We start from the raw sequence: 23,709 nt of genomic DNA, 5'->3' as shown, positions 1-23,709 counted from the left end.
GTTCTTAGACTTGCAGAGTACCCAACCTCTCCAGAGATCCTTGAACAGAGTTGTCACTGGAACAAACTACCAGCTCCAACAACCAACCAACCAACTACCCATCCTTGGAGTCCTGGCTCTGATGTGAATGTCATATAGACTTTCAGGTGTGTGGTTTTTCCCTCTTCTCTTGCTCCTGATTCCCCACAGAAGGCACACCTCGCTGAGTCCTGTTGATGCCCATGTGTGACAGAGACATCACATATGTTACTGTACAATTGATTTGACCTTGTCCCTTCACATTTGCGTCGTCTTGGCTATAGAAGGGGGAAGTGGAGGGGAAGAGAGAAAGCTATGAATGACGAGAGCAGGAGGGGAAAAATGCAGGAGCATCTGGAAATGCTAAGTGTCACCCAGCAATCAACATATCACTTATAGCAATTATGCCAGTATGGGCTATGGCAAGCTCAGGTGATGTAATTCACAGACAATGATGTCTCAGACTGGCAATGGGAATTGCTGGTTCTTTCCCTTAGGCTGTCATGAAAAGATCCATGCAGATGTCTGTCCTAGAAATACAACACACACACATACCCAAGTTGTCGAATCCCAGGGGCGTACCAGCCACTTACAGAAAGTCAAGAGGGCATATGCCCTGTGGTGGTGCCATCTCATGGAACAATGTCTGTAAGTGACACTGCACAAACAGGCAGCGGAAGAACAGAGTAGAACATGGATTGCATGAGGCAGGAAAACCATTCAAGTTGGCCATTCACAGCAATCTGAACTCAGCCCATTTCTTCCGTGAAGGTACCTGAGCCTTTTCCAGAATGACTGTGAACCTGGAGCGAAAGACACATTTTAAAACACAGAGATGGCTGGCTTGGTGGAAAATGTTTACTGTATATATTCATTTATAAGTCTAGAAATTTAGGTTTAAAAATTGACCCAAATAACCTGAGTCGACTTATACATGGACCAATGTAAGCACTGCATTTTAACGTGTGTGTATATATATATATATATATAGTGAGAGGCAAGAGTTTAATCTGCCCTAGAAGCACTGACGCCCATCTACTCTGTCATCCATCCAACCTTTAGTATATGCACTAATAGTTATGCCTGCTGGAATTTTGTAAGTTCTTTGGCATTGTTTTCCTTTACTTCATCCTTTACATCCTTTATTATATGTGCCTAGGTTTTACCTTTGACTTATCCACGGGTCATATGAAAACCCATAATTTTGACCCCAAAATTTGTCCTCGACTTCTATATGAGGTCGAGTATATATGGTAATCTAATCATGTAACCTAATCATCTATTGTCATACACTTTATAAGTAACTTTTTGTTTCCCTGTTTCTTGAAAGTAATTAAACTAATTTACCATTTGGTTACAGTGCTAACAAATATTCAACGGCTGCAAAGGCTCCTCTTCACCTTGTTTTCACCTCAGTGCACTTGGTACGGCGCAAACCAGCACTTGAGCCACATCATCTTTCTCCTCGTACCATTTTGTAAGCTCACCCAACTACAAAAGTAACTAAATCAGTTAAATCCGTCAAGTTACAACTGTAATGTAAGAGAGCTTGAGCTAGAACATCCATACTGAGGAAAAGAATGAATAACAAACAACTGTTTATTGGTAATTAGTTGCTTTCCAAGGTCTGATGCAACTTCTAGGTGTTCCTTAGCATGATGCTGTGTTAGCCCAGCAAAGATAGTGAGATGTTGTGATAGCCATAACTGAGAAGTAAGTGTGAAAAGAGAGAGAGAAAATGAGACAGGGAGGAAGACGATAAAATGGAAGAGATGTACAAAGAGGCAATTGACTGAGAGGGTCATTAAAAGGAAGTGCTACGCTGACATTTCCTGCTAACACTGTTCTCAGCAACAGATTGTCTAACCAGAAATGAATTTACTTAGAGGTAAAAGTTTACTGCTCAGTGTGAAGCAAAATACCACAGGAGACTTTTTCAACCATATGAGCATTCAAACTGCACTACTAGAGAGAGAAAAAATGTGGATATTTTGCATCAGGCAATGTGCCTTGGGTCCTATGCAAGGAAAAAGATAGTTAATTAATTAATTCACATTATAATTAATTATAACAATGTGTTTGTGTGTCTTCATGTTGCCTGCTGACTTATTCCCATGCATTTCATAACATTTTCTTTAGGCAATGAATAGTCAGAAGTGGTTTTGCCAGCTGCTTCCTAAGGGGAACCTATCATGGGGTTTTCTTGACAAGATCTGTTCAGAAGGGGTTTGCCTTTGCCTTCCTTTGAGGCTGAGAGAATGTGACTCAGGGCCCAAAAAGACAGGCCAAAATAAAGCTGCTTGGGGTCACTTTGGAGGTATGCTCTTTAAATGACACATGCATCTTAAGAGGCCAGAAGCTGCTCCAAAACTGCGCTCTGGTCCTTAGGACTGGAGCATGGCTTTGGCATGGCTTTTGGCCTCTTAGGACACATGCATCATTTAAACTACATTGCTCCAAAGTGACCCAAAGCAGCTTTATTTTGGCCTGTCTGCTCTCTCAAGTATAGCTTACAATTATAACAATGTGTTGTAATTAATGTGTTATAATATTTCATAATTTTGTATTGCAATTAATTCATTAAAAATCCCTCACCAATAGGGATTGCCTTTTTAGAGAATTTGTTAATTACTTTAAAAACAAAAAATAATAATACTCAAACCCACTGAATCGGGGTTCATTTTGCAAATGATTTCTTTTCCGTCTTTTCCAATAAGAGCTTTCTAATTCATTGCCTCTCTCTGTCATATACACAGCTTTTTATGCACAAAATATTAAACTACAAGGTTTCTGGCATGTGGCTGCATTTCATTGGGCTTTTGCCATTGAATGACTTTTTCCCCCGTTCAGCTCTGGCTCTTGGTGTAGTTTTTAATTGACTTGTAAAAAACTGCACTTTGCTTGCTAGTTTTTGTTAGTTTTTATCGATTGTTTCATTATGTTTTTGTGCTAATTTTCCTTGTTTCCAAATCTCTATGCCGCTTGGAAGGCTTGTGGGCATATTAAAATTAATAAAGAATTTTAGAATACTATTTGATGCCCCAAGGCATCCCTTCTGTTTGAGAAGATAGGTCCTTTAACTTTATCATCAAGTTAATGCGCAGAGACCTTGATTTTCCTTAGCATTTGAATGCAAGTTAAATATCTATATTGGTGCAATTTTTTGAGGGTGGGGAATTTTGAAAGATACTTCAGAAACATCTTTCATTCTTATGTTTTGTTGGTGAGGAAATCTCCCCAAGACCCACATTTAATTACTTTATTCATTTCTACTGCAAGTCAGTTCCTCATTTATATCATCATTTTAATACAACATTTTTTCCATGTAAGGTTCAAACTGCCTTGATCTTCTCTTGCACTATTTCTGTTAAAACATGGTCACTGGAAACAGGGGAAAATGCAGGCAAAGTATCCATTAGATGAATGGAAGATTTGGCCTCATTAAGGTTTTGTAGTGCATAATTATTTAGACCAAGGGTTTCATGTATGAAAGTTCAACTGGACCTCTAAAGAACTGTTGTCAACAATGTTATACAACATCCTCCAGGATTTCACAGATGAAAAATGGGATACATGTGGGCAAACAACATCAGAGTGTGGTCAAGATTGCAAACGTTTTATTGAGGAAGAACATACAAGTTAGCAGATGATACAGCAGCTTACTTTTGCCTGATCCTACAGGGAAGTGAAAGATTCCCCTTCTTGTCTCACCTCTCCCTGCTTCATTGAGTGCAAATTGTTTTTCTCCTTGGACCATGGAAACCATGCCATCTGGGGAGCAATAGGGAGTTGGGTGTGTTTAACCTGGAGAAAAACTGGGACTGAAGTGTGGAAGACTCCTCGGAGAAAACAGCAGCCAAACCTGAAACATTAGGTTAGAAATATCAAACAGTTAAAAAACAACAACATACAACCTAACAAACCACCATTTACCTTACTACCCTTCTTTAAAAATAACATCTAAGGGCCCCCAATTCCCCCTCCCATGAACAGAGATCAAGCTATTCTGGAGAACTTGCTCTAAGCATCTTAAACACTCTCCTCGAACGCAATGGTGTTTTGTTGTCATGCCCCTTCAGTTTAGAAAGATTAGAAAGTGATAGCTGTGTCAAGTCCTCTTAAAAATAATATGCTTTCATCCTATGTCTTAATGTAACACTATCTTACATAGCAGATGTTTGGGGAGCGTTTTCCTCCCAGTATGCAGTGACGGAGGCATACCAATGTTTGGAGCCTGGTTTACCTTTCAGAACTGACAAGTGTCAAGGAGAAGAGGAGGAGGGGATGAGGAGAGCAATGTGAAGAGTTTTGTAATCTACATCACAGAGATATGTTGGAAATGGGTTGAAAGCAAACTCACTAAAGGGAGAAGAAGAAGAAGAAAAATAACCCAAGGCATGAAATCAAATGTATATAAATAGTAAGCGTAGAGTTGTACGATGATCTTTAGCACAGCCAGACCCCATGAGCTGCAGAAAAGCCTGCAATTTCTTATGGGATGCAGTGATAAAGAAATTACATACTTATTTGAGAGGAACATAAATAAAGATTAATAGGTTAATGAGTTATTTTCCTTTCATTACTACACCATTGTACTTTCTTATAATTGCTTTGCACTCATTTAATTAAATTTGAACTGAGGCCAACACAAGATAATTTGTTTTCCCTGTACTAAACAATGAGTATGCAGATTGGAAGTACTGGAGCCATAATCAGCTCTCTGTTTTGCAACACTTTTCTACTCGGAGTAGACATTATAATTGATAATTTGATTGTTGTAGCACTCTGCACAATATATTTTAAAGCAACGTTAACATAATGGAAATTTATGTCGTGTGCCTAATCCGGGCTGTTCATTCTGCAAGCGGATGAATGAATCCCTGTTGGGAATGAATGAAGGAGGCAAGTGTCACAGGTATGCCTAAGCCTTACCTGGTGCAGTATAGGCTACAACACTCAGAATCTCCCAAGCACAGTGGGGGATTATGGAGTCTGTAGTCTAAAAGGTAGGTCTTGTCTCTTATGGCGCTGAAAGTATTACATTAAGGGGTTTTGTTTCAGTTCAGTTTTGATGAGCATTTACCAACGCGTGCAAATTTCTTCATATTTGGGGTGAAAAGAATCTGAGAGGTGAAAAAATGTAGGAAACAGCTAACTTGAGTGATTCATTTATACAGGACATTGAATACTTTACTCATGGGGACCTCCCTGTGGATACCAGAATCTGTGGATGCCCCAGTCCCATTAAATCCAATTGCATAGTAAAATGGTGTCCCTTATATAAAATGGCAAAGCCAAGGTTTTGCTTTTGGGAATTTATACATTTTTAGATATTTTAAAGCTGTGGATGCTTGAATCTATGGATAAAGAATGCATGGATACAAAAGGCCGATTGTAGTATGGGTACACACTTGGCCAAAAGAGACAAAACACTTCAGTTGTGTTTCAGATCACATCAGAAGGTGCATTCAGCATTTTCCTGGATGTTGCACCCTGCTATATTGGTCTCTTGACCCTCAGCTCTGTGGGCTCCTGAATGCTGACCAGAACACAGCATGCATCTACTGAACTTGGCAGGTGCAGATGGTGGAGTACAACTGATAGCTGGCATCATATTAGTGTGCAAGTACACAGGTGTAAGTACAACTGATGTTTACAGATTTCTTTTTATGGTTGTTGCAAGGGAGGAATTCATTACCTCTCTTGCACAGCTACTTCCCACTATCTTAAAACTCATCTTCCTCCTTCAACTCTTCCCAGTGCTTGTCTATTTATTGTCCAGTGGAAGTCAGAGCCATTGGAGAAGCATCTGGTCATGTCCTTAGCGCCAGATGCAGAACAATAGGACCTCTTGGAGAGATGTTATGGAGATCCCAGAGGGCAATGTCTTCATAGTATATCTGGCTACAGGAACATAGCCAGATGATTCTTTAGTGGCTCTACTCTCTTCTGGCCACTAAATGTGTGTGGGGTGTGGAGTGTCATATGAGATAGTCCTGTGAGAAGAGAGAGAGGAAACACTGTGTACCCATGTCCCCATCCAGGATATTGGTCCAGCTTCAACAATTTACCAAAATACATAAATGTCTTCATAATTTGAGACAGAAAGATCTTTACACTGAAAGCATTCAAACGAAATGAGAAAGTGAAATTGACACACACATAATCATCACTAACACGTTAGTTAAAAATATGCATGCCCCACCATTCCAGAACTTTAGTTTATGGCAAAATATTTAAACTGCAAGACCGTACAATAATCCCTACACAGCAGCAAGGAATGGCACCAAACCTAGGATGTAACATTCATGACAAATGTATGAAACCTCTTTCAAACCGAAAGACCTTTCGCCCAGGTGAGCTTTACACCCACTCTGGAAGGCTAAAGGAGAGGAACAACTAAACTAGGCAAACATTTCCATTTGTCGTTGTTCACTAACAAGAAACAAATGGCTTCGCTTGCGTAGCTGTCTGACTCATCCTGCTATTTGTCTTCTTGCATTTACAGTGCAAAGTGTTTTTGCTCTGTCTGAAAATGAGGATTGACCGCACTTTGCAAATGGAGCATTAACCTGTTTAAAGAGATGGACATGCTCTTATGTGAGCTTGGTTTAATTTTAATCATACCTTTTTATCCCACCAGCATCCTTCCTCCAGTGTCACATGTGAGAATTGGATCCACCATATTTTAGCTTTAGGTACATGACCAAATGTGCCAATGTGACAGAGGAGGCATCCATTTTTGATGGTGGAAGCCATTTTGAATTTCCTACAATCAATTTTCTTATTCAGGAGATAGCTCAGAACAGGACTTTTGGAGAGGAGGGCAAACAAAATTGACAGGTGCTTCAGTTCTCTATCTCCTAAGAGAATTTTATCTCAACGTCCCCAATTCCAGAGCTGAAAAAAGCAACCAGTTTTAAAGTGGGTGAAAATGATCTTTTTCCCTCCAATACAACCCTACTTCTTACCTTGCTTTACTTATAAAATGAGGCACAGGGAATCCAGGCATTGTTTTCCTTACCCAAGTGTTGAATGTCATCTGACAGATCTAGGGCATGTTTGGTAGAGTGTAGTTGCCCTGCCTAATCTTCTGCATTAATAACCTTTTAGCATTCTGTGTGGATTCTGATATGATAGCTATGTTTAACCCCTCTGCCAAGAATGACCGTACAGATGGATTGACAATAACCTCTATTTAAGAAGAGATGGAAGGCATATTTGAAACCCTGTAGGCCTGTAATCTTGACTTCAGCAATGGAAAAAGTGACTGTAAACATTAATCAGGGAGAAAATTGAGCAACAGCAGGAAAGTCCTGCTTAGAGCAAAACCAAGTAAAATAAAACAGGGCTTTCAAAGCAGTAACCATTGCTGTTTTAAAAAGGAGATGGGGAGAAGTTGGGAGATCATTGAGGACACAATGGAAAACCATAGCGTTGGTCTTAATGAGATAAAACTCAAACTTCTGAGGACAGAAATATCAAACAGGAAAGCATTAGCACAGCATGACATTTTGCTGCCCGTACTGACAAAGACTGTCATGAGGTTTTGGTTACTTTATTATGGAGAGGACCTCATGCAAACAGAAAAGGTGCAATGAGAGAAACATCTAGGTCTGAATAGGACAGAAATATCTTGGTTATTCATGAAGGTTACAGGAACCAGCTCTGTATTCTTTAGAAAAGAGGAAATTGAGAAGGCACATCTCAGGACTGGAGAGAACACCAATGGGAATTGTTAAGATAAATGTTACAAGGCTGGCTGAGCTTCTCTGCAACAAGGAACAAAGAATCATGACCTAAGGAGACCTGGAACATATACAGAAGCCAAGAATAAATGCACAGCAATTTTATGAAGGCAACTGCAACATACCACATACTGTAAAATGTAAGGGACAAATGTGAGAAACAGAACATTTAAGTGTGTCATTCAGAGCATAAGAGAAGTTACTTTTGGGGATTACAACTCTGAGACTCTGCCAGCCATCATGGCCAGTGCCATTCTAGCCTAGAACTGGAACTCTAGAGGAAGTTCTACTTCCAAAGCCTAGGAGCAGTCACAGGACTTTATCACACAGGACAGATCCTGGGCAGAAACTGGATTTAAAGTGGGTTGTTTTTCACATGATGTTTGGGGTTAAACTGAACAGAAAGTAAAAATAAACTGCAAAAGCGGGTAGTTTTTCCTACTATCTACTGAGTCTTCCTTTGCCATTATATAAACCTACGTCGTCATAACTTCAAATGAGTCCCCCTTTCTCCCCTTTAATTAATTAGTTCTCCATATCAACAAACTGAGTTTCCAAATAAAAAAACCATGGAAAAAACAAATGTATTTCTATTTTTCATTATTTGTATATAAATGTATATATTTTGTTTTATGAACCTAAATGTGCAATAAGTTGAATTTTATTAGCAGGAATAGAATCAAACCTACACTATTTCTTATCCTTCATTGTTTTTTCTTTAAATAAACAGAGACATTTCCATTCTTTTTCGTAACATTCTTTAGATTTCCCTCTCACTAATACAGATAGTATTTCCATATTCTTAGCTTCATACATTCTTAAAAGCGGGTAGTTATTAAAACAACGTTGGTATCAATGAGAAATGACACGACATTAGTCTGAATGGAAAGTTGACAAAACCCACTCCTTTTTACTTTTGGGGAACTTCCAAAAGTAAAAAGGAGGGGTTTTGTCAACTTTCCATTCTGATTCATGTCGCTTTATTTCCCATTGACATCAATGCCTCTGAAAAACAACCTGCTTTTGTGAGTGTTTTGCAGACTCTTAAATCCCATTTCTGCATGGGGTTTAATCAATTTGCCTGTGTGTGATAAAGGCCATTGAAAAGGCCCTGTTTGGTATATCCTCCAATCTTACCTGCAAAGGGAGTAGAATTGAAAGGAAGGTATCTCCTGAGGCTTTCAGAGTCCAGGAAGATTCATGTGGGGTCAGATAGGCTGGACTTAAGCCATATATTGCTTTATAGGTCCTAACCAGAACTTTGAATTGTACCTGGGAGCTGTAATACAAAGAAAAGTAGGATAGTGGTTTGTTTTCACACACAATTCACAGAGCTGGTTATGTCCTACACTAACTGACAAACTGTTTGACCTCACAAGAGCCTGCCTGGACCCTGAGATCTTCAGGAGAGATCCTATTTTTAGTCCTACTCCCTTTGCAGCTAAGGTTGGAGGGTTCACAAAGTAGGGCCTTTTCAGTTATTGCCCCTAGGCTTTGGAACTGGAACTCCATCTAGAGTTCCAGACTGGAATGGTTCCCTTCTTGCAGTCCTTCCAATGGCTTGTTTAAAATACTTGTTTAAAAATTACTACTCCTATAAGCTTTTAGGACTGAAGGTTTTTGGAGAAAGGACTCTTAAGAGGGTACTGCCTTGGTTTTAAACTGCATTGCCTTTTAACTGCTTTTTACCATTTTTAAGTGCATGTTTTAAATTGCTTTAATATTGTTATTAGTTTAATTCTGTCTTATAATGTTGACTCTTTGTATCCTGCACTGAGCAGGGGGTTAGACTCAATGGCCCACAAGGCCCCTTCCAGCTCTGTGATTCTATATTGTAATGATTTCAATTTGGAAAAAGCTAGAGTAACAACAACATGAGACAAATATTAAAAAACATTAGGTTGGGAACCAGGGCCCTTTGGGGGCTTAAAAGTAGCCGTGGGGACCCCAGGGGCTACTTTCTTTATCCTGACATTAAGTATATCCCTTTAAGGGCAAACTGCCTCCTGTCAGAGACATGCTGGCAGAAAGGCAGGCCTTTGGATGCAAAACATACTGTATATATAAGTCGACCTCATGTATAGGTCAAGGGCAGGTTTTGGGACCAAAATTATGGATTTTGATATGACCTATGAATAAGTCGAGGATAAAACTTAGGAGCATCTAACAAATGATGTAAAGGATGAATCAAAGGTAAACAGTGCCAAAGAACTTACAAAATTCCAGCAAGCATAAACTGTGGATGAATGAGAGAATAGAGGGCAGTCAGTGCTTCCAGTACAGATTATATTCTTTCCTTTCATCAGGGGATGGTTCTTCTTAAAATAAGAGTTAAAGTACAGTACTCACATTGACCCATGGATAAGTCAGTTCATGTTTTTTGGGTCAATTTTTTGACCTAAATTTCTAGACTTATATATGAGTATATACAGTGCTTAGTTTGCTGCCAGTGTGCTTTTTTGTTCAGCAACCCCCCCCCCCCCCCAAAAAAAAAACCCAATGGAGTTTCCCACAACTGGGATGGTAGGATTTTTGCAAGTTTGTGCCTCCTTTCCTGACCCTCTGGATCTCTCTCCCCCAGTGTCCCCTTGCAATGTATATTGAATCCCCTGGGGGCTACAAAAACAGCCTCGGAGGATGCATGCAAAACTCGCTTTGCCCACCCAACCTACAGTTTTATAATGTTTGCAAAGATATCTCGTGACATTCACAGGACTGTCCTGCCAAGTACCATGGCATTGTGACCTGAAACTACTTACGTTTAAGCACTGAAATTAAAAGAGGCTTTTAATGAAAACCAGAGAAAAGATATAGACAAGTCTAAAGGATGCTCAGAAATAAACCCAGTCTTAGCGCAGCTATCAAGGAGATTGGATTTTTTCCTTTTCTGAGCCTTCTCTAGACAATTTGGTTCCCCAGTGTGCAAACTTGTGATAAAATTAATAAACAGAGCCATGCGCAGGAACGAAGGGTTACGTAACCTTCATTTTCTCGGCCTCTGAATCATCTCCATCGCAGCTCACTTGACTTTGCCTGGACATGCTTTTTTCATGCAAATTCTTCAATCTAATTCACCAAACATTTAATATTTTGAATATGCTCCTCAAATATCCATCATAAAGAGGGAGAGAGGCTCTACAATGCTTTGCTGCCAGAGTATTGTCAGATGGTCACAAAGGAATAGGTGGGTTTTCTTCCCCCCCTCTTTCTTTCGGGTCGTGAGGTCAAGCTTTGCTGGATTAATTTTGCAGAGTCCCTTTGTTACAAATAACAAACAAGGTCATTTATTTTCATTTCCTTGTTTCTAATTGCATAGATCTCCTTTGGAGTATGAACTCGCCAAACAGGTGGCTGAAATGCAAGGAAGGGGGTGGGTGGGCAGAGGGAAGACTTGAAACGGTTCCAGAAAAAGAGGGTATGTCCCACTCCAGTCAAGTACTGTGGAAAGTCAGAGGTTTAACTCTGAAATGGGATGTGCACCTGCTAGAAAGCAAAGGGACTTTACATGCCAGGCAGGCAAGGGTCCTTATATAAATGGTCTGGAAAAAAAGAGGAGACTTTTCACTGCGCAATACTTTCCTTATACACCTTGCTACTTGCAATTAGCTTGAGTTACTTGCAAGGTTGTGGAGTCGGTACACCAAACTCATTCCCCCCCCCCAACTTGATCTCTTCATAAATGTCAAACACATCTTAATCAGTAACAAGTAGTAAATTGGGCTATTTGCATATTGTGTGCTTTCAAGTTATTTCCAACTTATGGTGACCCTAAGGACAACTTACCATGGGGTTTTCTTGGCGAGTTTTGTTCAGAGGAGGTTAGCCATTGCCTTCCTCTGAGGCTGAGAGAGTGTGATTTGCCCAAATTCACTCAGTGGGTTCAGTGGCCAAGTTGGCACAAGGCATTTCATCTCCGTCATGTGAATCATCACGCTACATAGACCAATAGAACATAAATCTTTAGACCATAAAATATGCAGATCTGATTAAATATAAGTATCAAATGGCATATTTACCATATATTGTCACAATACTATACATTTTTATATTGAAGCTGAAATTGGAATTGATACATTGCTGCTGATTCCAAACCCATCCAAAATAGATTCGGATTCCATGACTCCTACACCAGACCTGGTTACCTACATTTAATTCATTTCCTTTAATTGTCACAGCTCCTGGGGTCTGCAGTTTGGTGAAGTACTTAGAAAGTACCAAACTGCCTTGAAGAGAGAGAATGAGGATTAATTCCGCAGAGCAGTGTTTGTCAGCCTTTGGTGCTTTGGATGTTTTTGATCAGCTCCCAGAATATTTGACCAATGGCCATGCCATTGAAGATCTGGGACCTGAAGTCCAAGAAATCTAGAACAGCGGTCCCCAAACTGTGCCATTTAAGAGATTTGGGATTTCAGCTTCCAGAAGCCTCAGTCATGCTGGCCAATAGTGTGGGATTCTGGGAGCTGAAGGCCAAAATCCCTTAAAGATCTCAGTTTGGAGACCACTGATCTAGAAGAACAAAGAATATTACTGCAGTAATGCATATAGGCACTAATGGTACCATGGAAATAGTAGTTCATAAAAGTAGATTAGAGCTTATTGGTACATTCTAAGGTTGCTTCTACACTGTAGAAATAATCCACTTTGACACCACTTTAAGTGCTCCATAAGATGGAGCTACGGCACTTAAAAGGGGTGCCAAACTGCATCATTTCTACAGTGTAGATGCACCCTATCTACTTCACCAAGCAACCAGTCCCCAAAGACTCCTAAAGACAGAAAAATGGCAACTAAAGTACTGAGAAACTGACACAACACTGTAATGCCATTACACCGTCTTTTTCTGGAAAACTGTAACTTTTCATGATTTTTCAAGTTAAAAGGTTGTGACCTCACTAAATGGTGAAGGAAGATCTGATCCTTCAAGTTTATCTTGTGCAGTGCCTAGTTGTTTGTTGTGTTTAGATGCCAACAAGGTGTGTTTTGCAATAAAGGCCTGTAGCATTTAGATTTTAAAGGTAAATTAAATATTTATTTATGAATTCTGCCTTTCACAAGAACGTGGTCGAATCACTTTGAGAAAAGGACAAGTAAAGAGTTGCCTCAACATTAAGTAATGTTACTTATAACTATAACCACAACTAATTCCTTTAAAAATTAACTCCCCTTGCTCTGCTTTAAGTTATGGATAGATCCAATTAGACAAGGCAGACTCTAACAGTAGTAAGTAGCAGTATTATGTTTTTACCAGTGGTGGCAATAGATGCATGTTCCATAATATCATTTCTCAGTGGGGTTCCACCCCCCAAATTTCTTTCCCTTCTCAGAAAACCAGTGCCATTTGCTGCTAAGGAAATAAGAATACTTAAAGTCTGAGAGATCAAATATTTGCATGGCCTATAAAGAGGCATGTTTATTATTACCTCCATTGTTCTTGAGCAATTCACTGAAAATGTGATCTTGTTATTAAAATTTAGTGTGATTTTAACCATCTTGGGAAGAGTGGTTTTGCAGGGAGATATATAACTCTCTCTGTGTATATATGCCTTCAAGTTGCCTGTCGATTTATGGTGACCTCATAAATTTCATAGGGGTTTCTTAAGCAAGGAATCCTAGTTAGAGGTGGTTTTGCCAGTCCCTTCCTCTCAAATATAGCCTATAGCACCTGCTATTTGTTGGAGCCTCCCATCCAAGTACTAACCAGGGTTGACCCTGCTTAGCTTCCAAGATCTGATGAGATCTGGTGCTTTTAGGACATTCACCCGACCTCACATTGTGTAGTTTCTGCTTCCTATTCAATTGATAGCACAAATAAGTGCATGATGAGGGACCACAGTGCAATAGCAGAGCACATGTTTTGCATAGAGAAGGACCCTAGTTCAGTCCACTGTGTCTCTTGTGAAAACAAGAGATGGGGAATTTCTTTCAGCCCAAGACAATTTGCATTTGATTTCAGAAATGTTCCCAGGAGTCAAATCCCAGGCTGGGCCAAGGCAAAAGTGTAGAATCATTAAAAAAAAAAATACAATTGGCCTGCCACATTTTGCAGATTCGATTATTTGTGAATTGATTAATATGTTACCTCTAGGAATCTCTAGGTCCTCCAGCGCAACTCTGCCAGAAGTTGACCATAGAGTTGTGATAGAGAACCAAGAAATTCCCAGAGAGAACACTTCTCTAGGCATTTGTAGGTTATTCAGCATGATTCTATAATCAACTTCTGGCAGATGTTGACCATAGAGTTGCACTGGAAGATCTGGAGATTGCTACAGAAGTGTCCCCTTAGGTAAAAAGAATAGTGGGTTTTTTATATATGGGTTTTCCACATTTACAGGGGTCTTTCACCCCTAACCCCACTGGATGTGGAGAGACCACTGTACTAGCATTTTCTGGTATAAAGCTCTCACACCCAGTGACTTAGGAGAGCCATTTCAACCCTTTAGACTGGGAAAAACACATGCAAAAGCAAATGGGGAGGAAGTAGCCACGGGATAGTCAACACTTATGGAAATCCAACTGATGTCACAGGTCTACTCGAGCTGAAGCTAGCAACTGAATTTAGGTCCAGCTCTCGTTCCTGACTTGTGAATTTCCCAAAGGCTGTTGTTCACAACCAGAATTTTGAACTTCATCAACCTTCCCACATCAAGATGTTCTGGAGAACAATTCCCAACAGCCCCATTTAGTTGGGCTAGCTGTTAGGGATGATGTGAGGGGCAACCCTAAATAACTCAAGGTAATAGTTTGGAGAAGCCTAGACTAGATAGGGCCTTTTTTTTTATTTAATAAGACAGTTTATAATCCAAATCTAATTGTTAGTCCCAACGACAGTAGTAGGTAACACAGAAGAATAGACCCAATGAATCAATGGGAGCTTAGTAAGTTAACACTTATGCAAGTTCTATTGATTTCGTGAGTCTATTCCTATTAGGCCTAACGATTGGATTTAGGCCTTAGTTTTTAATTAGCTACCATGTGCAAATTAAACACTTGTAGGCATATAAAAATGTGAGAAGAGCATCTATAATTTGCCCTCATGACAGCCATTTCACACAACCAGTCGGTGGCATGTATTCTACTTGGGTTTGGTGGTGGGAGTGAGAGAAATATGGCAGCAGAGACTGGAATGAAACTTAATTATTTGAATCTGTTGGCATTTTGCTGCCAGTGAGGAGAAACATTTAAACCGTTGATTGATTCAAGTGATTTATGTGTGATATCTGGAGGGTGCTCTTTACTTTTTCTTTCTTTTTTTAAAAATGTTATTTATTCCTCAAGGTAACCTATTATAAAACCTATCCTTGCTAGGAGTATTGCATTCATGGTACAAAAACAGTTTGGTTTAATTAGTCTAGTTGCAAAGAATAAAGCACTCATCTCATAATGGAAAATATAATAAATAAACTTTCATGTTTTCCAAACTAGCAGTGGTCTTTCAGTAACTTTGGGGGGATGGATTGGAGGTACTCTGTGTAGCCCCTGATCGTTTCAAGGGCAGAATCCTGGCCCTTCTACCTGTTATAGGGCCAGTAAACACTGGCACTTTGCACCGGCCTCGACCCGAACTAGGAATGCAATGGTCAGCAGCCCAATCACGCACCCTGGGTGCCATCTTGGCATGCCCCAGTACAGACGGGGCATACCATGATGACAGCTGTGTGGTGTAGTGCTCAAACAGTGCTGCACCATGTGGACATCATCATGGCACATGAGCGCACCAATGGCGCCCCATGCGCACCCTAAGAAACCCTTACCAGGAGTGGGTTCTTTATAAGCCTCCTGGAGGCTGCACTGTTTGGTTGGTGTGGTCCCCATCGGGGCAGAAAGGGGTGACATCTCGCCACCCCTTACTGCCAGTTTGTATCTCCCCATAGTTGCCTATCCTTCTCTAACTATTTGTCTCTGCTATTGCTGCTCCCTGCAAGCACACAGTTTTCAGGGCACATATCCAGGGGTAGCCATATTGGCCACATAGTAAAATAAACCAACATCCAAAATTGTTGCCAACAGCCACCACAGCATCTTAACAAAATGCAAACCTATGACTAATATTGGCATTTCCCCCCCTCTTTCTGTATGATTTTTAACACTTTTGCCCGATGAAGGAACCAGTGGAGCTTTGAAAGTTTGCAATATTTATATTATGCATTTTTATTGATCCAATAAAGGTATCACTATAGGTTTTTGTGGGTTTTTTGAGGCTATGTGGCCAGGTTCTAGAAGAGTTTGTTTCTGATGTTTCACTGTTTTGTGGATTTTGGATGTAATTGTATTAGTCTTCAGTGCAGGCATTATTGCTCTCCATTTCCAACCAACATATTTGTAATCCAAGCCATAAATCTCACAAACATAGAAAAACAGAAGAGGTGAGTTAATTATCTTTCACTTTCAACATTTGCATTAAAAATGAGTCACTCTCCTTGAGTGACAATTTTACACAGCAATACTTCTAATATACATTATTCAGCTTAAAAACACACACGTACACACAAACACACCTTCAGTCACTGTTTCTCCAAGCTGTTGCTCCTTCAATGCTACCGCCTCCAAGTCTCCAAGTTTCCTTTTTCTTCTTTTCTGGATGAATTACATAGATGTGAATAGGATGACACCATAACAATACATAGGCAGTATGACAACTGAGGGCAAATGAAGGAAGAGTGAGGGTAACTAAACTATTTATGGAGGACGGTAGACTGGGAGGCAAGGAAATCTGATCCAATGACCATAATTCGCCAGGAAGTCCCAAACGAATGCCTAATTCAAAGCAAAATGCATGGCAAAATTTGGTGTTCTCTTTAAGTTTCACCAAAATGTATGTGGTGTGTGTTTGTGTGTGAGCAAAAGAGGGAAGATAGAACTGGTACAAAATGGTTTTGTGCTGTCAATTAAGGTTGCCAAGTGAAATTTCCTCTTTTACGCCACCATTAAAGGGGCAGGAGCACCATCCCTTCTTTTACCTGGCAACTCTAAGCTGGCCAGGCATGCATTCTACTTTCAATATTGTTTAGGCTTCAACAGTCTTCATACATGCATATATTGCTTTGCATCCTAGAGCAGAAGAAATGTATAAGAGATCTCTTTCTGTGTGTACATGTTTACATTTAAACACTGAGTTGGTGAGTACAGGAAAAGAAGAGGTGGATGTTTTCCTCCAAAAGTGCGGTAGGCAGACATTAGTATGAATCAGTAAAGTAGATTACAAAGGACAGAGGAGCTGCAATTTCTTCAGCCTTTTTCTAAAGGAAAAGAAAAGCAGTGGAAATCATTCACCTTCAGCATTTTACAAAAAAGAAGAAAAAAGAATGAAATTTGAAAGATTTACTTACATTCAGTGACTGAAGCATCTTTTGAATACCAGCGTAAGAAATCACAATGGGTTAGATGGCTATGAAAGGAAATAAAGGCAAACACGCAAAAGGAATAATCAGAAAGAAAAGTTGAGGGAAATGATTGATGATTCTGGTGACTTAGGCTCTTAGTTTGGATCTAAGGACCTAAATCCAACCAGCGGCCCCACCGACAAAAATTCCTGCTCTTTTTCACCACTTCACTTGCTTATTCATCCATCTCTAATAGGGTTTGTTGATGCTAAATGCCTTCATGTTGACTTAAATATGGTAACCCTGCAATAAATAGCAGGTGCAGTAGGTTATATTTCCAATGTAAGGGCTGGCAATACCACCTCTTGAGTATTCCTTGCCTAAGAAAACCCTATGAAATTCATGCGGTTACCATACATTGACAGATGGCTTGAAAGCACATGCATATGTGGAAAAACCTCCAGGATCTCTGGTACTCAGAGTAGTGGCTTCCTTGATTGAGACAATCCATCTGCAAAGTGATCTTCCTCTTTTCCTACCGCCTCCACCTCTTCCAAGCACCATTGTCTTTTCTAATGAGTCCTGTTGTTTCATGATATACATAAAGTATAGTAGCATCTCAGAAGGGGATACAATTCATAGCCATAGCCATGTTAGTCTGGAATATCAGTGTTCAAAGGGATCTTGCAGGACCTTTTGAGACTAACTGTGAAAGAAGTTGTAGCATAAGCTTTTGTAGACTTGGAAGTAATCTAGAAAAGAAAGTCTTTGAAATAGTTTTTTGTAGGGGTTTTGGGCTATGCGGCTGTGTTTTGGAAGAGTTTATTCCTGACATTTCACCAGCATCGGTGGCTGGCATCTTCAGAGATGCCAGCCACCGATGCTGGTGAAACATCAGTCCATGGTACTCTCCTCCAGCACATTTCAATTAATTTCCATTTCTGACAGCTTTCTTCACTGCCCCACTTTCATAACCATAGAAATACTATGAAAATACTATGACCCGGATAATTCTGATTTTAGTAGGGTTGCCAGCTGAAATGAGGGAGTGATCTCTCTTTAGTTATTTTGACTTCTATGGAGAGTTCAGGCTTGACTTGGTCTCAGACTCATTCTAATAGGGCTGTGTAGAAGAGAGAATTTCAGCAATTGTTTCTTATGAGCAACATGTTCTACAATTCCCTTTTCTACACAACCATTAAAAAGACAGCAGACTTCTCTCTCATTTCACATGGCAATCCTAATCTATTGCCCTGGACCAGATTATGGTCAAGGTACTATGGCCTACTTGCTCACTGGCTCTTGTGCTAGCAGCAGTAAACAGGTGAGATTGTGAGGAAGAGGAGAAACAGCAGCAGATGTGTGGCTCATCTCAGTGAGGGAGGAGGAAAACCACTGAAAGACGCTTTAAATTTGGGAGCTGGCACAATTACATGCTCCCAAGCTCCCTTTTCCTTCCTCTTTTGTAAATACTTTCATCTCAAAGTTCATGTATTTCCCCCCTATCTCATGTACACATTGTGTTTTCACTAAAAGGCCTGCTTGGATCTTACCTCTCCATCGTCTCTTTCTGCACCATCAAAATTTGCTCAGAGTCGCAGCCTTCATCATGCCTCTTTCACTCTCAGTCTCTGTGGCATGGAACATGCATCATGAAGAATAATTGAACATGCAGCTGTATCTGCAGCCACATTTCTCTGCCTGGACAACGTACCTGCAAGATTCATGCTGTTTTCTGCTCTGAATTTGTTTTATGAGCTGGAATTCCATTAAGGTTCAAATCCTTTATAATATTTAACACTTGCTCATTCTACCGCTGTCAGGACAGCCCATATACATCTAAACTATTTGATACATGGACATACATCATAACTTAAAACTGAATAGATAACTGACTCCTCTCAATATTTTTGTATTGTTTCACACATGCACGCTATACACATCACTGGATGGTTGCATGAAAGAAGGACTTATACATATGAATAAACCATTGCAGAGACTCAATCCACATAATCTTATATCACTTCCATGCCAGCATTCTCTGAAGATGCCAGCCACAGGTGCTAGCACAAGGTCAGGCGTAAACTCTTCTAGAACATTTTCCAGACATCTTTCACAGCACACATTTATAGCACCTTAACCTCACTTTAACTACCATGGCTGCATCCTACAGAAACTTTTCACATTCTACAAACATAGCACTATAATTCCATTTTAACGGTCATGGTTCCATCATAAGGGAATCCTGGGATTTGCAGTTTAGGGAGGAGGAGTACTTAGAATTCTTAACCTTGGCGCACTGAAGGTTCATTTTGGAGTGGTTGTTTTGCTTCACTTTATTACCCCAGCCTTTCCTTGAGAGTTCAAAGGCAGCCGTGTTAGTCTGGTAAGTCAGTATGCAAAGGGATCTTGCAGCACCTTTGAAACTAATGGAAAGAAAGAAGATGGTAGCATGAGCTTTCATATTTGAGCCATGCATCTGAAGAAGCAGGCTTAAGTCTACGAAAGCTCATGATACCAACGTCCCTCTTTCAGTTAGTCTCCAAAGTGCTACAAGGCCCATTTGCATCCTGTACTTGAGGAAGACTGGCAAGCTGAGCTGTGCATACACTAACTCAGCAGAGTTTGGGCGGCAACTACACATTGCTGTAGCAGTCAACCCAGATGTGTCTCACATTCCCACGCACATGGGATGCATCGAGTCAGTACCTTGTGAGGAGTCCCCACAAATACTGTTTTCTTCAAAGACAGAGCCATGTCAGTTTGGCAGAATCAATATGCCAACGGATCTTATAGCACCTTTGAGACCAAAATCCTTATCACACTACACTGTCATAGCGCTATTATTCCTCTCTAACTGTGATGGCTGCCTCCTGTGGAATTCTAGGGTTTGTAGTTTAGTGAAGCCTCAGAGCTCTCTGGCTGAGAATGCTAAATGCCCCTCCATAAACTACAAATCCCACGATTCTCCAGGAGGTAGCAGTTAAAATGGAATGACAGCACTATAACAGTATACAATTGATGAAGTATACATTTGTGGCTTTGACTTTTATAGATTTGATTATTTGCAGTTTTAATATGTTCTCTCTAGGAATCTCTAGGGCCTTCAGCGCAACTCTGCCAGAAGTTGTCCTTAGAGCTGTGCTAGGGAATGTAGACGTTCCTAGAGAAAGCACTTCTCTAGGCATTTGTAGGTCCTCCAGAATGATTCTGTGTTCAACCTCTGGCAGAGGTTGACCACAGAGTTGACCTGAAGATTGCTAGACAGGTGTCCTCTCAAGTAAAAAGAATAGTGGTTTTTTATTTGCAGTTTTCCCACATTCACAGGGGATCCTTCACCCCTAACCCCAGCAAATGTGGAGGGACCACTGTTTTGTGATGTTGATCTTAACAGAAAGAAAGACGCTGGTCACCTGAGCTTTGGTAGACCTGAGTCTACTTCCTTAGATGCATGTTTTGGAGTTGAGAATCCAGAGACAGATCTACGTGTCATTTGTGTGTGGGAATGTCAATTCAAATTCAAAACCTTGTGCGTATGGAGATGAGGGGGCAAGTTCAACTTGTCGGGAGACAAGATTTGGTTTTCTTCCCACACCTGGGCAATCCTACATCCTCCTGTGCCCTCGCTTAACCTTTCCGAAAGGGACCCTCAGGGAGAGGAGAAACACACTTGCAGCCCATTTTGTACAGATAATGTGGCAGCAAAAGCATATCTATGCATCCAAGGAAGAACATGCTCTTGGAGGTTGATAATAGAATCTCCAAAATATTGAGTTGGGCTTGGAAACATCTTGGGTCACTTGCAGCAGTTTGTGCCAGGTGTGGCTTGGTCGGATGAGTTGCTGAGGGACATGTTTTTTGGGGTGAGTACATGTGAAGACAGAAAGTTGCTAGTGAGCACTACCAGTGGAAAACCAAGTGATGCAAGGTGGTTTCCCTCCCTTGGTCCCCCAACCCCAGCTTTTTCTCTGCATCCTCCTCATCCTATTGAGGGCTAAGAAATAATAAGAAAATGGCCTTCTTTGGTGTAGTGGTTGGAGTGTTGGACTACGGCTCTGAAGACCAGGGTTCAAATCCTGGCTTGGTCATGTAAACCCTCTGGGCAAGCCAGGCTCTCTCAGCCTCAGGGGATGGCAAACCCCCTCTGAACAAATCTTGCCAAGAAAATCCTGTGCTAGGGTCTTCTAGGGCAACCCCCCACTGCTGAGATACTTGCCATCTTGGGGTTGCCATAAGTTGGAAATGAGTTGAAGGCAGAACATGAACAACAAAGCCCCCCTGTCAACGCCCCACTTTGAAACATGGAGGGCCCCTGGCTGCCCACTGAGCTTCCCTCCATCCTTCCTTCCCCTTCCCATGACTGGTTCTCCCCTTAGCTCTCTTTGGGCCTTTTGGCACCTTTTTCCTTTTTTGGCCCACTTTACAAAGACATCCATGTTGGAGTTGACAGCTGCCATTCCTGCTCTCCATCTCAGCCCTTTCTTTTCTCACCCTCCTCCACATATACTCTTTTCTCTTTCTCTCTTCCTTCCTTCTTCCCTTTTTCCTTCCTTCCTTCTCCTTTTTCTCCTTCTTTCTTTCCTTTCTCCTTTTTCCTTCCTTCCTTCTTTCTTTTAAATTTCTTTCCTTCTTTCCTTCTCTTCTTTCTCATTCTTCTCTTCCTTGTCTTCTTTTCTATCCTTCTTTCCCTTTCCTTCCTTTTTTCCTTCCTTCTCTTTCTTTCTCCCTTCCTTCTGTCTTTCTTTTTGCTTGCTTCCTTCCTTTTTTCTCCCCCTTCCCTTTTCTTTCTTTCTCTTCCTTACCTCCCCTTTTCTTTTTTTCTTCCTTCTTCCCCTTTTTCCTTCTTTCTCTTCTTTACCTCCCTTTTTCTTTCTTTTTTCTTCCTTCTTTCCCTTTTCCCTTCTTTCTTTTTTCCTTCCTCTTTCCTTCCTTCCTTTCTTTCCCTCTTTCTTTTTTCCTTCCTTCCCCTTTCCTTTCTTTCTTTCCTTTCCTTTTTCTTTATTTCCCTTCCCTTATTTCTTTCCTTCCTTCCTTCCTTCCCTTCCTGTTTTCTTTCTTTCTTTTTCTTCCTTCCTTCCCTCCTCTTCTTGCCTTCCCACTTTCCTTCTTCCTTTTTCTTTCTTTCTCCTTCCTTCCTTCCCTTCCTGTTTTCTTTCTTTCTTTTTCTTCCTTCCTTCCCTCCTCTTCTTGCCTTCCCACTTTCCTTCTTCCTTTTTCTTTCTTTCTCCTTCCTTCCTTCCCTTCCTCTCAGGGACTTCCAGAAGAGAGCGAGGGGAAGAGGAGGAGGAGGAGGAGGAGGAGGCGTCCTTCTTCTGGAGCTCCTCTCTTTCCTTCTGCCTCCGGAGCCAAAGAGGAGCGAGAGGGCCTTCCCTTGCCCCCCCCCCCCCCGGCGAGGGCGAGTGTGAGTCTGTGTAAAGCCCCCCCTCCCTCCTCGGAAGAGCGAGCTGCTGCTGCTGCTTCTGCTGCTTCTGCTGCTGGTCTTGCTTCTCTTGCTGCTGCTCTGCTCTGGCTCTTGGAGGCGGCGAGGCGCGTGGCTCCTTCTTTGTGTGGAGCAGCTGGTCCTGGAGGCAGAGAGGCGAAAGCCTGGGGCTGGCCCTCCGAAGTCGAGGGGGGGGGGGCAGAGAGAGAGAAAGAGAGACGCAGGCGCAGCACAGAGAGAGGGAGAGCTGGGGCCCCCTTTGCAGCCAGACCCCTCCAGGAGACCAGGCTGCCTCCCTCTTTCCCCAGCTGCCCTCCTCACCTGGCCCTCCTCCTCCTCCTCCTCCTCCTCACCTGCCGCCCTCCCTCCCTCCCTCCCTCTCTCTCCCCCCAGCCCTTGGGGCTTCCCTCCCTCCATCCTCCTTCCAAGAGCCCCAACAACAACTTGGAGGAGGCTTCTCCTCGCTGGATCTTGCCTGGGAAGCCTCTCTGAACTTCAACCAAGCCCCCCTCTTTTCTTATTTGGGACCCCCAACCAGCCCCCCCCCCCCATTGCCTCCCCTCCTTGGCAAGATGGATGTAAGATTTTACCCGCCTTCCTCGGGGAGCTCTCTGCCCGGAGACCCCTCCAACCTGGACTTTGCCCAGTGCTTGGGCTACTACGGCTACAACAAGGTGAGGAGCAGCAGGATGATGATGATGATGATGATGATGATGATGATGCCTCTTTCTCTTGGATCTCTACCCTCCCTTCTTCCCTTTGGTTGTTTGCTCGACTTTGCTGGTTGTTTTTGCTGTTTGACTTTTTTTGGGGGGTGCAGGTCTTGTTTGGCCGGTTCGTTGCAAGAGATGCTCCAGTTTGAAAGGAGGGATGTGTCAGTAGGGTTGCCATAATTGTTGTGGGGTAGAAGAAGGGGGACTACTTGGGATCTTCCAACTTTGCTTCCTCTCTGCTTCTAAATTTGCATAGAGATCTTGGAGCCCCTTTGAGACTCACTGAAAGGAAGAAGTGGGCAGCAGGAGCTTTCCTCAGATGCATTTGGATATAAATAACAATAGCAATAATAATAACAATATTGTAGAGAGATCTTGTAGCACCTTTAAGACTCACCCAAAGGAAGAAGTAGGCAGCAGGAGCTTTCCCAGACTCCCCTCTACTTCCTCAGATGCATTTGGATATAATAATAATAATAATAATAATAATA

At 41.5% G+C, this 23,709-nt stretch overlaps 1 protein-coding gene and 1 long non-coding RNA gene across 2 annotated transcripts in view; one reads left to right on the top strand and one right to left on the bottom strand.

The window, feature by feature from the left end:
- Positions 1-3,770: 3,770 nt before the first annotated feature.
- On the bottom strand, positions 3,771-17,151 carry LOC149305745 (uncharacterized). The gene is made up of 5 exons (XR_016282447.1): positions 17,093-17,151; positions 16,262-16,340; positions 11,550-11,699; positions 8,904-9,045; positions 3,771-3,880 (listed from the first exon to the last, which is right to left on the bottom strand). It is a non-coding gene; the product is annotated as an uncharacterized LOC149305745 (long non-coding RNA).
- A 5,593-nt stretch (positions 17,152-22,744) lies between these two features.
- TOX3 (TOX high mobility group box family member 3) overlaps positions 22,745-23,709 on the top strand; it is a 110,271-nt gene continuing 109,306 nt past the window's right edge. Inside the window, exon 1 of the mRNA XM_089476704.1 lies at positions 22,745-23,179. Coding sequence (XP_089332830.1) covers positions 23,078-23,179 — 102 coding nt within the window. The 5' untranslated portion in view covers positions 22,745-23,077. The remainder of the gene's footprint in view (positions 23,180-23,709) is intronic.

This window comes from Sceloporus occidentalis, unplaced genomic scaffold (genome assembly GCF_023333645.1).
Source record: "Sceloporus occidentalis isolate IW3139 unplaced genomic scaffold, rSceOcc1.0.p SCAF_10, whole genome shotgun sequence".
NCBI classification, from domain to species: domain Eukaryota; kingdom Metazoa; phylum Chordata; class Lepidosauria; order Squamata; family Phrynosomatidae; genus Sceloporus; species Sceloporus occidentalis.
This window is presented reverse-complemented; position numbering and strand designations above follow the sequence as displayed.